We start from the raw sequence: 12,754 nt of genomic DNA, 5'->3' as shown, positions 1-12,754 counted from the left end.
TATTAATAAAATGTTTCATAATTTAATATAGGGGAAACAGTTTTTTCCCCCAAAATTTACGGTAATTTTCCCTTACTATAGTAAAAAAAAAAAAACACAGTGGTGATTAAATACCACCAAAAGAAAGCTCAATCTGTCCCCAAAAAATGGTATAAAATTCATTTCACTACAGCGTTGCATGATGCAATAAATGTCATTCAAAGTACCGCGGCGCTGAATACTAAAAAATGGCCTGGACAGGAAGAGGGTTTAACACCCCGGACTTCAAGTGGTTAAATAAAGAATTTATTTAAAAAAACAACTCATGTATTTTCTTCAAGCGATGGGCATTTAGGTACTCAAGTGAGAAAATGCTCAGATTTAAACATGGCCATAGAAATTAATGTTTTTTTGTTTTTTTCCCATTTTTTTCTGGCATTGTGTAAATGAGGACTTAACCCTTGCAGAGTTGGGGTAACCCCACTGTCAGGGTTAAGATTTGATTTGCCAGGAGTTTAATTCTTTACCTCTCACTTCTTCAAGCTTCCTTCTCTCTATGCTTCTGGTCCTCTGAAGGTGCTTTGCTTCCCAACCCGACCTGTTGCAGCCCTCTGATGTTCTCATGTACAATCCAGGACCAGCAGCCATGAATTGTCTGTGAGGACCTAAAAACATCCTGGTAGCATCAGACAGCAGAGGAGAGTACTGGCTGCCAGGGACAAAAGAGATTGATAAGTATTTGTATGTATTCCTCCCCCCAGCCAAACAAGCATTTAACTTATGGGTTGCCAGAGGGAACCCATTGCATGGGTAAATTTAAAGGACATTTCCACCTTTTGTAAGTGATTTTTGAATTTTTTGTGGTAATGGGGAGGTACATGTGTGTGCATTCTCAGGAGTCACCAGTGATTGGTGTCACCGGGAATGTGTGGGGTCACTGGAAACTGTTTGGTGTCATTGGGGATGTGCAGGGTCACCGGAGATGTGCGGGGTCACCCGAAATGTGCGGGGTCAGCAGAGATTGTTTGGTGTCATCGGGGGTGTGCGGGGTCACCGGAGATTGTTTGGTGTCACCGGGGATGTGCAGGGTCAGCAGAGATTATTTGTTGTCATCAGGGGGTGTGCGGGGTCACTGGGGATGTGCAGGGCCACCAGTGATTGTTTGATGTCACCGCAGATGTGCGGGGTCACTGGAAACTGTTTGGTGTCATCGGGGATGTGCAGGGTCACCGGAGATTGTATGGTGTCACCGGAGATTGTTTGGAGTCACCGGAAAAATGCAGTGTCACCGGGGATGTGCGGGGTCACCGGTGATTGATTGGTGTTACCGGAGAAGTGCAGGGTCACCGGGGTTTATTTGGTGTCACTCCTTTTCCCACAATGCTTTCTGTCGTGCACAGATGTGACTATAGTTGGAGTCAGAAATCTGTTATATGTTGCCTCCAGTAATCGCTCAGAACAAAATATAACGGATTTCTTTAGTAACATCTTCGGTGACCCTGCAGATCCCTGGTGACACCAACCATCTCCGGTGACCCTGCACATCCCTGGTGACACCAACCATCTCCGGTGATCCTGCACATCCCTGGTGACGCCAAACAATTTCCATGTGCGGGAGAGCTCTCGGCATTCATCTTGATTTTATCCTCCGATTACCCTGTGATCTACTCTAATCTTACCCGGATTGCAGCCCAGCTCATTCTCCCCCTCCGGCAAACCTTGTGACACGGGAGGCTATCCCAGCCCGCAACCATGACAAAAAAGGATGGCCTGCATGCGAGCCTCATGGTCCAAGATGGCGGAGGCTCCTACAACACCCTCCAGACTCTGAGTAAACCAGGTTGAGACAAAAGCAGGGATATAGGAGCATGTCTGGGGCGCTTCGCCCCCCAAACTGACACTCCTGTGAAACAAGTACGAGTTTCTTTATTTAGAGAAGATAGTGCCACCAGGGAACCGGCTGACAATCACTGCTCTTTTACACATCACTCTGCATTGACTCTGACAGCCCATATGACACCCTGGATACTGCGAGTACCGCTTCTAAAGCAGCTAAGAGCCCTAACTCTCATACAGCCAAGGGTAAACCAGCGGAACCCACTTTTGCTGATGTCTATTCTGCTGTTCAGCTCTGCAATGCTTCTCTTACATCTCTCAAGGACCAAGTGGAAGGCATGAGAGCAGACATCTCCTTTCTATGCCATGCCATGAGAGAGAACGTCTGCTCTGGAAGACTCTACTTCCCCGTTGATCTCTGATATTAAAATGGCTCTACATAAGATTACAGTTAATTCCCTCAAATCATATGATATTGAAAACTCTCTGCAACGCAAGAGCATTTGTGCAGTCGGTATAACGGAATGTATTGGGGGTACTGACACGACAGGGCGCATCACGTTCCATCTTGCCCTCTCCCACCTGAAACCTCTCCTCTCCGCCCCCAGGCTCTCCTGATTTATGCTCCTAAACTACCGAGACAAGAAGCGTATCATGCGCAAAGCCAGAGAGCTGGGACAAATTTCTATGGTGGGCCCCATCATGCTGTTCCCCGAGTTCTCTCAGGAAGTACAACGACGACGTGTGAAATCCCAAGTTGTCAAGAAACGCCTCAAAAAGCTGCATCTCTCCTATTCTCTGATCTACCCAGCAAAGCTACGAATAGTCGCAGATGGCGAGACGCACTTCTTTGTGGCTCCCTCTCAAGCTTCGTCCTGGCTGGTAAGTATGCCAATCGTCGGCCACATGCCACCTGATTGTGTTATATTTGCTCTTCGAAGGGGCTTTTTGATACTTTCTACATATACTGTTTGCAACCCGGTTCATCTCCATATGGTAACCCTATTGTTACTCTTTTTGCTCTGTGAAGTTCCCTTCCATGAAACTATGGCATTACTGCACCACTTCAGACTGCCACCATTCTTTTCCTATTTGTTGTCAGTTGAGGATCTACTGGCTGCTATTTTTTCCCCTCCGAAGATTTCCCTGAATGGTCAGTTTTAATAGTTTTCCTACTTTTACTGTTGTTCTCCAGTCATCTTCCAGGGCAGCATCTAAGAAAAGAGATCCACCCACCTGAAACAGGAAACCCAACATCCACAATTAGAATAAAAAGGGCGGTCCCTCCTTACCACCTCCAGTATTTTGTGTTTCCTCCGGCCGAACAGGAGCATAGTAACGTTTGTTATTTTACTCCAGGCCTTCGTGCTAGATAGAAGGGGCCTCCTGAGGCATGAGGCTCTCAATCGCAGGACAGTGGACCTGGAGGGCCTCATGCACAGGGCATTTACCCAGGACTGGTTCCCCCAGAGTCCTTACAAAAATGGTTTGCCCAGAGGTTTCCCTCCATAATTGAAAGAGATGGCAACTATCGTTGCTGGCCGGCAGCAGAGCTGGGTCACAGCAGGATACGAATACTGTGCCTTGTCAGCAATCCACACCGGCAAGCAGGTGTGCACCGGCTGCACACTGTCGGACTCTTCATCACAGGCTGCTTATCCCATTCTGGGGGTTCAAGGTGCCAGCTCCAATGTAGGTACAGTTGACAAGTCCCCCCTACCTGTACCCTTCTTGCTCTGGGGGCCTGCTTCGGTGGGGCAAAGGGTACTTGGCTTGATTTATGCACCTCCCAGTGGGTCTCTCTCCATGTGGGTGCAGCTTGGTCTCGGGTGGCAGGCTCTGAGCCCTTCCCTTTTTTGGCATAAGTATAGGCCTCAGAGGATAAGCCCCTGCCAGCAGAAGCCAACACACCCTAAGATGTTGTTTTTATTTCCGGGCCAAGCTTTTCTGCCAGATCTATGCCAGATCTATGTATCTCCAATGAGGGTCATGCATGAGAGAGTCCATGTTCATATCTTTCTCACACAGACAGGATCTGGCTCCCCAGGGACTGTGGATGGATCCTGGCAGTATCTTATTTAGGGCAGCTTGGCTGTTCCACTTTTTTCTTTAGACTTTCGCTGCACTCTCCCCTCTAATGTACACCTTGTACTGGAAAGTATTCCTAGCAGCGCCAGTTTCATAGAAATCCTGAGACTGCAGGGCCACACTCTGGTGGAGGTAATGCGGTGTGTTTTGTGGTGTCAGCCATGTTCTTGTCTGCAGGCGCAGACAACGTACTGGTGAAACAGACGGCATGTATGCAGTACCCTATAGGAGATATGTTTTCTGTGGGGCTAAGGCACGGAATGGTTTATTTTTATTCTTATTCCCTTTTTTTTTTTTTCTTTCTCACTTGAATATGTTGAGGTATTGGGGTGGCGACTGGATCACCCTGTGTTACCTGGAGAGGTAGACAAAGGTGCAATTTACAGGCTTTGCAGATAGGCCATTTCACCTGGGGGTGGGTGCTGCACAGGTGAATGACCTTGCTGTCTGCACTGGGGGAAACCTCCAGTCAATCTGGAGCAATTACTGTCAATTGGGCTGCACGGTTATATTTTTGCCCTTATGTTGCAAGAGGCTTGCTTTCCCATTAGGGTTAATCCTGATAAAGCTCTATGTATTTGGTATAGGTTGAGGTTTTTCCATTTTTCAATTTCACCTGGGTGGGCTGCTCCACAGGTGAATGACCTTGCTGTCTGCGCTGGTGAAAATCTCCAGATGATCTGGAGTAATTCCTGGCATTTGGGTTGCGCTGTTATATTTTGCCCTTATACAACAAAAGCATTGATTTCCCCACTAGGGTTAAACCAGATAAGGCTCTATGTATTCGGCATACGCCGAATAGTCAAATAATTGGATATACCATGCTGTGATGAGAACCGACGCATAGAGATCCTTGCACAACATCTATACTATAGATGAAGCCTGCGCTACCTTTACAGAATAGGGATTTTTTTCTGCAGTTCCCTGACTGCACCAAATTTGATCTTGCTACTCAGGTGAGTTTTGTCCGGTGAATTTCAATTCACCTGGGTGGATCTGCTACACAGGTGATTGACCATTCTAACAGCACTGGTGGACACCTCCAGACAATCTTGGCGTACCTGCCACTTGGGCAGCACTGTTATGTATTTGGTTTTTCCTTATCACTGGAGCCTCATTTTTCCCTCTAGGGTTAAAACCTGATAAGGCTCTAGGTATTCGTCATACGCTGATGAAACAAATAAGGGGATATGCTATAACTTTATCCCACCAGAATAAGACAACTAATAATTCATATTTGGGGGGGATAAAAGGCTACATACAGAGACGCCTATAATATAACAGGAGCTAATGCTGCCTTTACAGAAATGTTAATGGGCTCTTCTATAGTTCCTTAAACTGCTCAGGTGAGGTTTCGCAATGGGTTTCATTCTCACCTGGGTGGGTCTGCTCCTCAGGGGAACGACCCTTCATGCAACAGGGGGCCAGTTTGGTATGTTGTGCTATGTTGTTCCACACGGATTAAAGGGCCCAAATCATGCCAGGAAAACATGCCCCAAACCATAACACTGCCCCCACCAGTTTGAAGGGTTGTACTCATGCATGTGGGGTGCATGCTTTCATGCTGTTTCCGCCAAATTCTCACTCTTCCACTTGCGTGATGCAACTGGAAACGTGATTCATCGGACCACGTGACTTTTTTCCAATGCTCGACTGTCCAATCCTTGTGTTCCTGTGTGAATTGGAGACGTTTTATCTTGTTAACTGCAGACAGGAAAGGTGTTCGAACAGGCCTTCGGCTTCCATATCCCATACGATTCAGTGTACGGCGAACAGTGCGTTCAGAGATCATTTGAGAGGATCCCTGATTAAGATCTGCAGTAATTTGATGCACTGTTCCCCTTTTGTTGTCTTGTACCAGTCTTGCCACTCCGTTCTGCCCTAACATTGACTAGTCGCTGACGGCCACAATTTGCGCATTCAGACCCAGATTTTCGTCTGACAGTCCAGTCTTTAAACACTTTTAACAGCTGCTCTTGAACATTTAACTAATTCTGCTGTTTTGCTGATACTCGCTCCATGGCTCCGAGCACTAACAATCACCCCGCGTTCAAAGGCTTTTAAATCGCGTTGTTTACCCATATCTTCAGTAAAAAATCACTTCTACTGTCGTGGTAAACAACCTGCTTCCCTATTTATAATGGTCTGGCCCTCTAGCAACTTCATTGCGAAATAGCTAATTTGCCTACAAACGTCAGATGATCATAATAATCTGGCCACTCAGTGTGTGTGTGTGTGTGTATATATTTATGTGTGTATGTGTGTGTGTGTGTGTGTGTATATATATATATATATGTGTACATATGTTACATATATTCTATGTATGTATGTGCGTGCAGCATTGTAAGAACAAATATGCTGGCTTGTCTCTCCCTGGGAAGACAGCTAATAATGTTTACTGCCGTGCTAGAAATCCTTGCCTATCATCTTTAATATAGCAGAAGTGTGTGGTATATATGTACATACAACTAAGATTTACTATGAATTTGTCTACATATTCATAGTATGTGAAAGACAGGTCAGTTGCATCCAGGTTTCAATGTTGATTGCCGTTTGTTCCAGACACGTCATTTGGGGACACTATTAAATGGATGCACCGATACCGATACTAGTATCGAGTATTTGGCTGTACTCGCCGATACCGAGCATTTGGGTGTACTCGCCCAAATGCTCCGATACCTAGCACGAGTACTTCCTGTATCAGGAAGCCAGGCAGCGCATCATTACACGCTGCCCGGTTTCCTGATTGGCCAGGAAACGGCTCCATGCTCTCTCGTCACTTGTGATGAGAGAGCATGGAGCCGACTTCCCGGCCAATCAGGAAGTTGGGTAGCGTGCAATGACGCGCTGCCCGGCTTCTCGATTGGTCAGGAAGCTAGCAAATCCAGAAGCCCCTGCGCCGTGTAATGATGCATCGCCCGGGATTCTGATTGGCCGGGAAGCCGGCATCATGCTCCTCGTCATCTCATGAATCATAATATTAAGAAAGTGACCTTAAAGCATTAGTTTGTATTGCTTTAGAAAAAATGTGACCTGTCCCTTTAAGAAAAAGTATCGGTAATTGGTATCTGCGAGTACTTGATCAAAAGTACCGGTACTCGGTCTTAAAAAAGTGGTATCGGTGCATCCCTAAAAATCGATGATGGAAAATGTTGTCAACGTCTTCCATCATCGATTAGTTGCCCCTGTTCGCGGCTCCACGCACGCTTCATGCCGCACCTCCTCCCCGCCTCACCCAGATCTGAGCTCTCTCCCACCGCTGCCTACTAAAACACTGCCCGCCAAGATGATCACGTCGTTGCAGGGAGACCGCAATGTGGGGGAACGGCAGCTGCCGACAGTCCCAAGATCTCAGGGGAAGAAAGTAAAGTTGCTTGAAGAGTGTGCAATTAAGACTGCCTGCACTTTTCCCCCACATGCTGTATAAATGTTTTGCTGGGATAGTGATTGGTTGTATTCCTCTATAGCTGATGGTGCATTGCGCTATATATGTACCATCAGCTATAGAGGACTACAAATCCCAGCAATACATTATACACTGTATTTATAATGTGTTGCTGGGATTTGCTATATTCCTCTATTGCTGGTGCCATTCTGCATTGATTGATGTATAATTTTACACTTTCCATTTCACTATATTGCACACCACACTTTTATTTATTTTTTTACTTCCATCATTCCAAGCTTGACTGATATGACTGGCTCAGTGTTCTCTGTACAGCACTGCTATGATTATAAATGTATAATCATAGTGCGTGACTGTGGGGGGACATTAGAGTGTAAGCTCCTCTGTACAGAGACTGATGTAACTGGCTGTGTTCTCTGTACAGCACTGTGGTATATGTCAGAGCTATATAAATGTATAATAACAGTGTGACTGGCTCAGTGTGGTGGGGGGAAGGGGGTGCAGCGGGGGCCCCGGCCTAAAGCCCTGTGTGCAGCCGACCGTTAGCATGCATGCAGTGGCTAGGGACTTCAGTTTTTTTTTTTTTTGGTATTTTTTATTTAATTTTATGTAACTTTTTTTTTATACTTCATTGTAATCACATGGGGGGGTTACAAGCCCCCGTGGTAGTTTGGGGAATTTAGCACAATAGTGAGCTCTACGTGACCACTCCTGAAGCCAACTTTACCACCCCGTCCTTAGCACGCCTTAAAATTAGGTAAATACAACCTCAGATGAACAAAAAGACGACATATTACACCATATTGATTATTTTTAAACAAAATAGATATCAATAGCCAAAATGGAGAAGCCATGTGTGAAAAACTAAGTACCCCCTTACTGCTTCCATAGGAATTAAAGGGCTAAGTAGCACCAGGTGCTGCTAATCAAATGCTCATGATTAATTGATCATCAGCAAGTGTGGCCGCCTCTATAAAACTGGCCATACACCTTACAATCATCACACGACTTTTGTTGTGCGATGGTTGTAAGACCCTTAAAATTTCGTACAACCTGCCCATCTTGGACAGCAGATCGTACTTGCGGTCATCGCAAGCCCTCCCCGCTGAGGGTTTGCCGATTATTGCAATGCTGAGCGGGCAGTGTGCGCTTGCGGTTTTCGTTTTCCGAGCACGCTACCAACCCGCCGAAAATCGTACGATTTTTGGCGGGTTTTCCAGCGTGCTAGGAAGACGAAAGTCGTGCGACCGTACAGTAGATGCAGTCGCACACTGCCCATACACCTGCCGATTATCGTACGATCGCGGAATCACCTTAACAGTCTGAGGCATGCCAAGGAGAAAAGACATCAGCAATGATCCTAGAGAAGCAGTTGTTGCTGCCCATTCATTTGACCATATGATTTTTATTATATCCTGATACGTAAAACCATAGAATTCAAAGAGGGCATACTTTCTTTTTCACACAACTGTATACTTGTGTACTGCCTGCTAAAATCCTCCATAACCCACTTCATTTATTCCTAATTCCTGAAAGCTTCCTTGCTTCCAGTTCCAGCATTTACTGCTGTTGACATAAAGGTACTCTTCTTTTCTGGTTGTGCACCTCACCTCACCTGTCTTACATTGAACATGGGGATGTTGAGAACCTGCCCACATTCCAGGGCTTGAGCAGGAGCCGAGAAGTATTCCTTTCTGCTATATCGCCTTAGACTAAATATACTGGGGAAGGGGGCATCCATCTATTTTTATAAACTGACCAAGGCAGCTTTCTGAGTCTGAGGTAAAAAGTTTATTTTTAAGGCGTGGCCTTACATCTACTTAAAAGCTATTATTGCAATTATGTGGATATGCCCTAGCTAATAAATGCTGTGACTGCAGGCTTTCCGGGGAGCAGATGGCTAAAAGGGTTTGAAAACATGTATAAATAATGCCTTATTGGACATTGACTTATTTTTTTTGTTTTTGTTTTGTGTGTGTGTTGTATAACGCATACATTTTAGGTGTGTGCAAATTTTGATAAAATGAAGGATGAGGTCATTCCCAGTGAACCCATCGGTAGACGAATAATTTGTGATGGCGAGTATGGAACAGTGTGTTATGTTGGAAGCATTCCTCCCACTTCAGGTAAACATTTAGATAAGTACGATGATTCTCATAATCCTTTTAACATTTATTTCATTAGGTATATTGTTCTTCCTTTGGCTTGTAATTTACTTGCTTAACTTGGCCTGATTTATTTTACAGTAATGACCACAATGTAAAGCAAAACTCTTAGCATCCATCAATGACTCCTAGCATGCCAGAAATCTGACTTGGATTGGGAACTAGTCATGGGGAGATTTACGAGATGTCAATGAATATTAGGCATTCTCTGATTTGATGAGGGGTGGAGAATATCCCTTTTGTGGTTGGTGACCAAAACTGAAATGCATACTCAAGATGAGGCTAACCATTGTTTTGTAAAGGAGTACGAGTATCAATGTATCCCTTGAATAAATACCCTTTTCTGTTCATTTGAAGGACACAGTAAAGATCTTGAATCTCTGCCACTTTCATGAATACGTAACTTGACAAAACTCGAACTTTGGAACATCTATACATTTTGAACTCAGACTCAATGCAAGTCAATGTGGGTAGTCCCCTTAAACTGCCTGTGAAAGACACTCGGTACAGTGTTAAACATTGGTAAAGGTTTTTTTTGGGTAAATACTGGTGCCTCTTCTGCAGGCATTGAATGAAAGTAACAACAGGTGCTTTAAAATTAGGCCTTTAGTGTTGGCGTGCCTTCACACCGTAACCCTTCAGGGTTATTCTTGACGAGTGCAGGGTTGGACCCTGCTGTAAAATATTCAAATTATATGCACCTGTCACACAGGTGCACCACAAAATTGGGCCTTTAGTTTTGGCAAGTGCCTTCACACCATAACGCTTCAGAGGTATTCTTGGCGAGTGCAGGATTGAACCCTGCTGCTAAAAATTCAAATGATATGCACCTGTCACATGCGGGTACGGAAAAATTGGGCCTTGGTCGTTGGCGGTGCACTACACCAACAACATTATTTGAAGATGGAATAATTGCCCCCAAAGTTAGGCAGCCTAGGTAGTCTTCCAGAGATCCCCGATCCCCACAAATGTATTCGGTTACATCTGCATCAGGGGATTGATAGCTGCTGCTGACCAGGACTGATTCATTTTGATAAATGTCAGCCTGTCAACGGAGTCTGTGGACAGACACACTCTTTTTTTTTTATCTGTCCCAAAACCTCCAGCAGCACGGAACGTCCTTTCGGAAAGCACAGTAGATGCAGGGCAGCCCAGTAGCTCCATGGCATATTGGGTAAGTTCTGGCCAGTGATCTATTCTCAAGGTAATCCTGCACCATATGATGCAGATGCTGCCGATGGGTGCCTGAAGTTAACATCCCTGAGCGCTGAGGACTGAAAAATGTCTAAAGGCATCAGTCAGGCGACCCCCTTCTCCACCGCTCTTCCTTTGACCAACCGAAGCCTCAGAAGCCCCTCTTTCATGACTTGGTAACCAACCAATGTCTTGAAAGGTGTTATACAAGTTTCTCTTTAAAGCGTCCTCAAGTTTTTTAATCCTGTGCTCCCTCAGGGCAGGATGAGCTCTGCAACTTTACGCTTGTAACGTGGATCAAGAAGGGTTGCCAACCGGTAATGATCCCTCTCCTTGATACCACGAATCCTGGGGTCGTTTCTCAGGCTTTGTGGGATAAGGGAGCCCATGCACCGTAAGTTTGAGGCGGCATGAGATTCCGAGTCTTCAGGGTCACTGAGGACGACACTATCATGCACAACTTCCTCCCAGGTTTCTGGTGACAGAAAACCCTCCCTTGAAGACTGCCTTATGTCATCCTCTGCTTCAATGCCCGCATGGCTGCCATAATCCTCCTCCTCCTCTTGTGTGATCTGTGGACCCGCAGGAATGGTTTCTGCATAGGGAGGGCCTTGAGAGGTAAGGACGTCATCCTCTTCCTCCCGCTGTTCTGCCTCAAGTGCCCTATCCATATATCCCTGCAGAGTATGCTGCAGCAGGAACACAACAGGGATAGTGTCACTGATGCATGCATTGTCACGGCTCACCATCCTCGTCGCCTCCTCAAATGGTGACATACAGTGCATGCATCGTTTATCAGCAGCCACTGGCGTGGGAAAAAAAGCCAAGGTCCCCTGAGCCTGTCCTTGTGCTATGCTCGCACAGGTACTCGTTGATGGCCCTCTGCTGCTTGTGCAGCTGCTGCAGCATTGCCAAACTGAAGTTTCACCTGGTGGGCATGTCACAATCAGACGGTTTGTAGGCAGTTGAATTCACGTAAAATTTTAGCCAGACGAACACTGGCTGGGAATGAGCGCCTGAAATGGCTGCAGACTTTTCTGGTCTGCCTCAGAAGATCTTGCAGCCCTGGTTACCTGTGTAAGAAATGCTGTACCACCAACTTGAGGACGTGTGCCAAGCATGGTACATTCCTTAACTTTCCCAGGTGTGGGGCGGAGAGAAGGCTGCTGCCATTGTCACATACAACCATTCCCGCCTAAAGCTGGCGTGGTGGCTCCTGTCCCCTAGACAAACCAGCTCAAGCACTGCATGGCATCTTTTTGTCTGACCCGTTGCTTAGCCCCTTGAACGCTTACGGTGAACTGCTGGTTCACCGGATAATTCTGCAGAAGAGGCCATCGTGGAGGACGAAGAGGAGGGGGTGGAGCAGACAGATCTCACATCAGGTTTTTGGAGACGTGGTTGCTGAACAAGCTCCAGCACGGAGCCCCGTCCTGGATCACTCCCAGCTGCAAGCAGAGTTACCCAGTGTGCAGTGAAGGAAATATAATGTCTCTGACCATGCTTGCTAGACCACATGTCAGCGGTAATGTGAACCTTGCTGCTGACTGCCTTGTCCAACAAGGCCAAAATATTGCCTTCCACATGCTGGTACAGAACTGGAATGGCCTTACGTGAAAAGAATTGGTGTTTGTGAACCTGCCACTGTGGTACAGCACATCCTGCAAACTCACGGAAAGGGGGCAGAGTCCACCAGATGGAAAGGCAGCAGTTGTAAATCTAGCAATTTGGCCAAACTGGCATTTAGACGCTGTCCCACCCATGTGCTTGCCCTCTTATTGCTGCATGGGAGGGTCTGCCTCACATTGGCATTTCCGAAATGATGCTTATTGCAATAGACTGCGATAATGGACTGCGATAATGGACTGCAATAATGGACTGCTATATTAGACCTGTATGACTGACTGCTATAGTACAGAACTCTGATAGAGAACGTCGCTATAGGACTGCCGTGTAAGCAGCCTTATATAGTGTGCTGCTGGGACTTAGCAGTGAACTATGATTGGGCAAAGTCAACATGACTTTGGCCAATCAGGGCTCAGTACTCTGTAAGAGCCATGATTGGGCAAAGTCTTGCACCTGACCT

The 12,754-nt window shown here is 46.1% G+C and overlaps 1 protein-coding gene across 1 annotated transcript in view; it reads left to right on the top strand.

Moving 5' to 3' along the window:
• The first annotated feature begins 9,315 nt into the window (after positions 1-9,315).
• Positions 9,316-12,754, top strand: part of TBCE (tubulin folding cofactor E) — a 203,695-nt gene continuing 200,256 nt past the window's right edge. The window contains exon 1 of the mRNA XM_018571352.1: positions 9,316-9,435. Coding sequence (XP_018426854.1) covers positions 9,333-9,435 — 103 coding nt within the window. The 5' untranslated portion in view covers positions 9,316-9,332. The remainder of the gene's footprint in view (positions 9,436-12,754) is intronic.

The sequence above is a fragment of the Nanorana parkeri genome, unplaced genomic scaffold (genome assembly GCF_000935625.1).
Source record: "Nanorana parkeri isolate BGI_ZX_2015 unplaced genomic scaffold, ASM93562v1 scaffold1739, whole genome shotgun sequence".
Classification (NCBI taxonomy): Eukaryota; Metazoa; Chordata; class Amphibia; order Anura; family Dicroglossidae; genus Nanorana; species Nanorana parkeri.
Note: the sequence above shows the minus strand (reverse complement) of the source record. Positions and strands in the feature narration are given on the sequence as shown.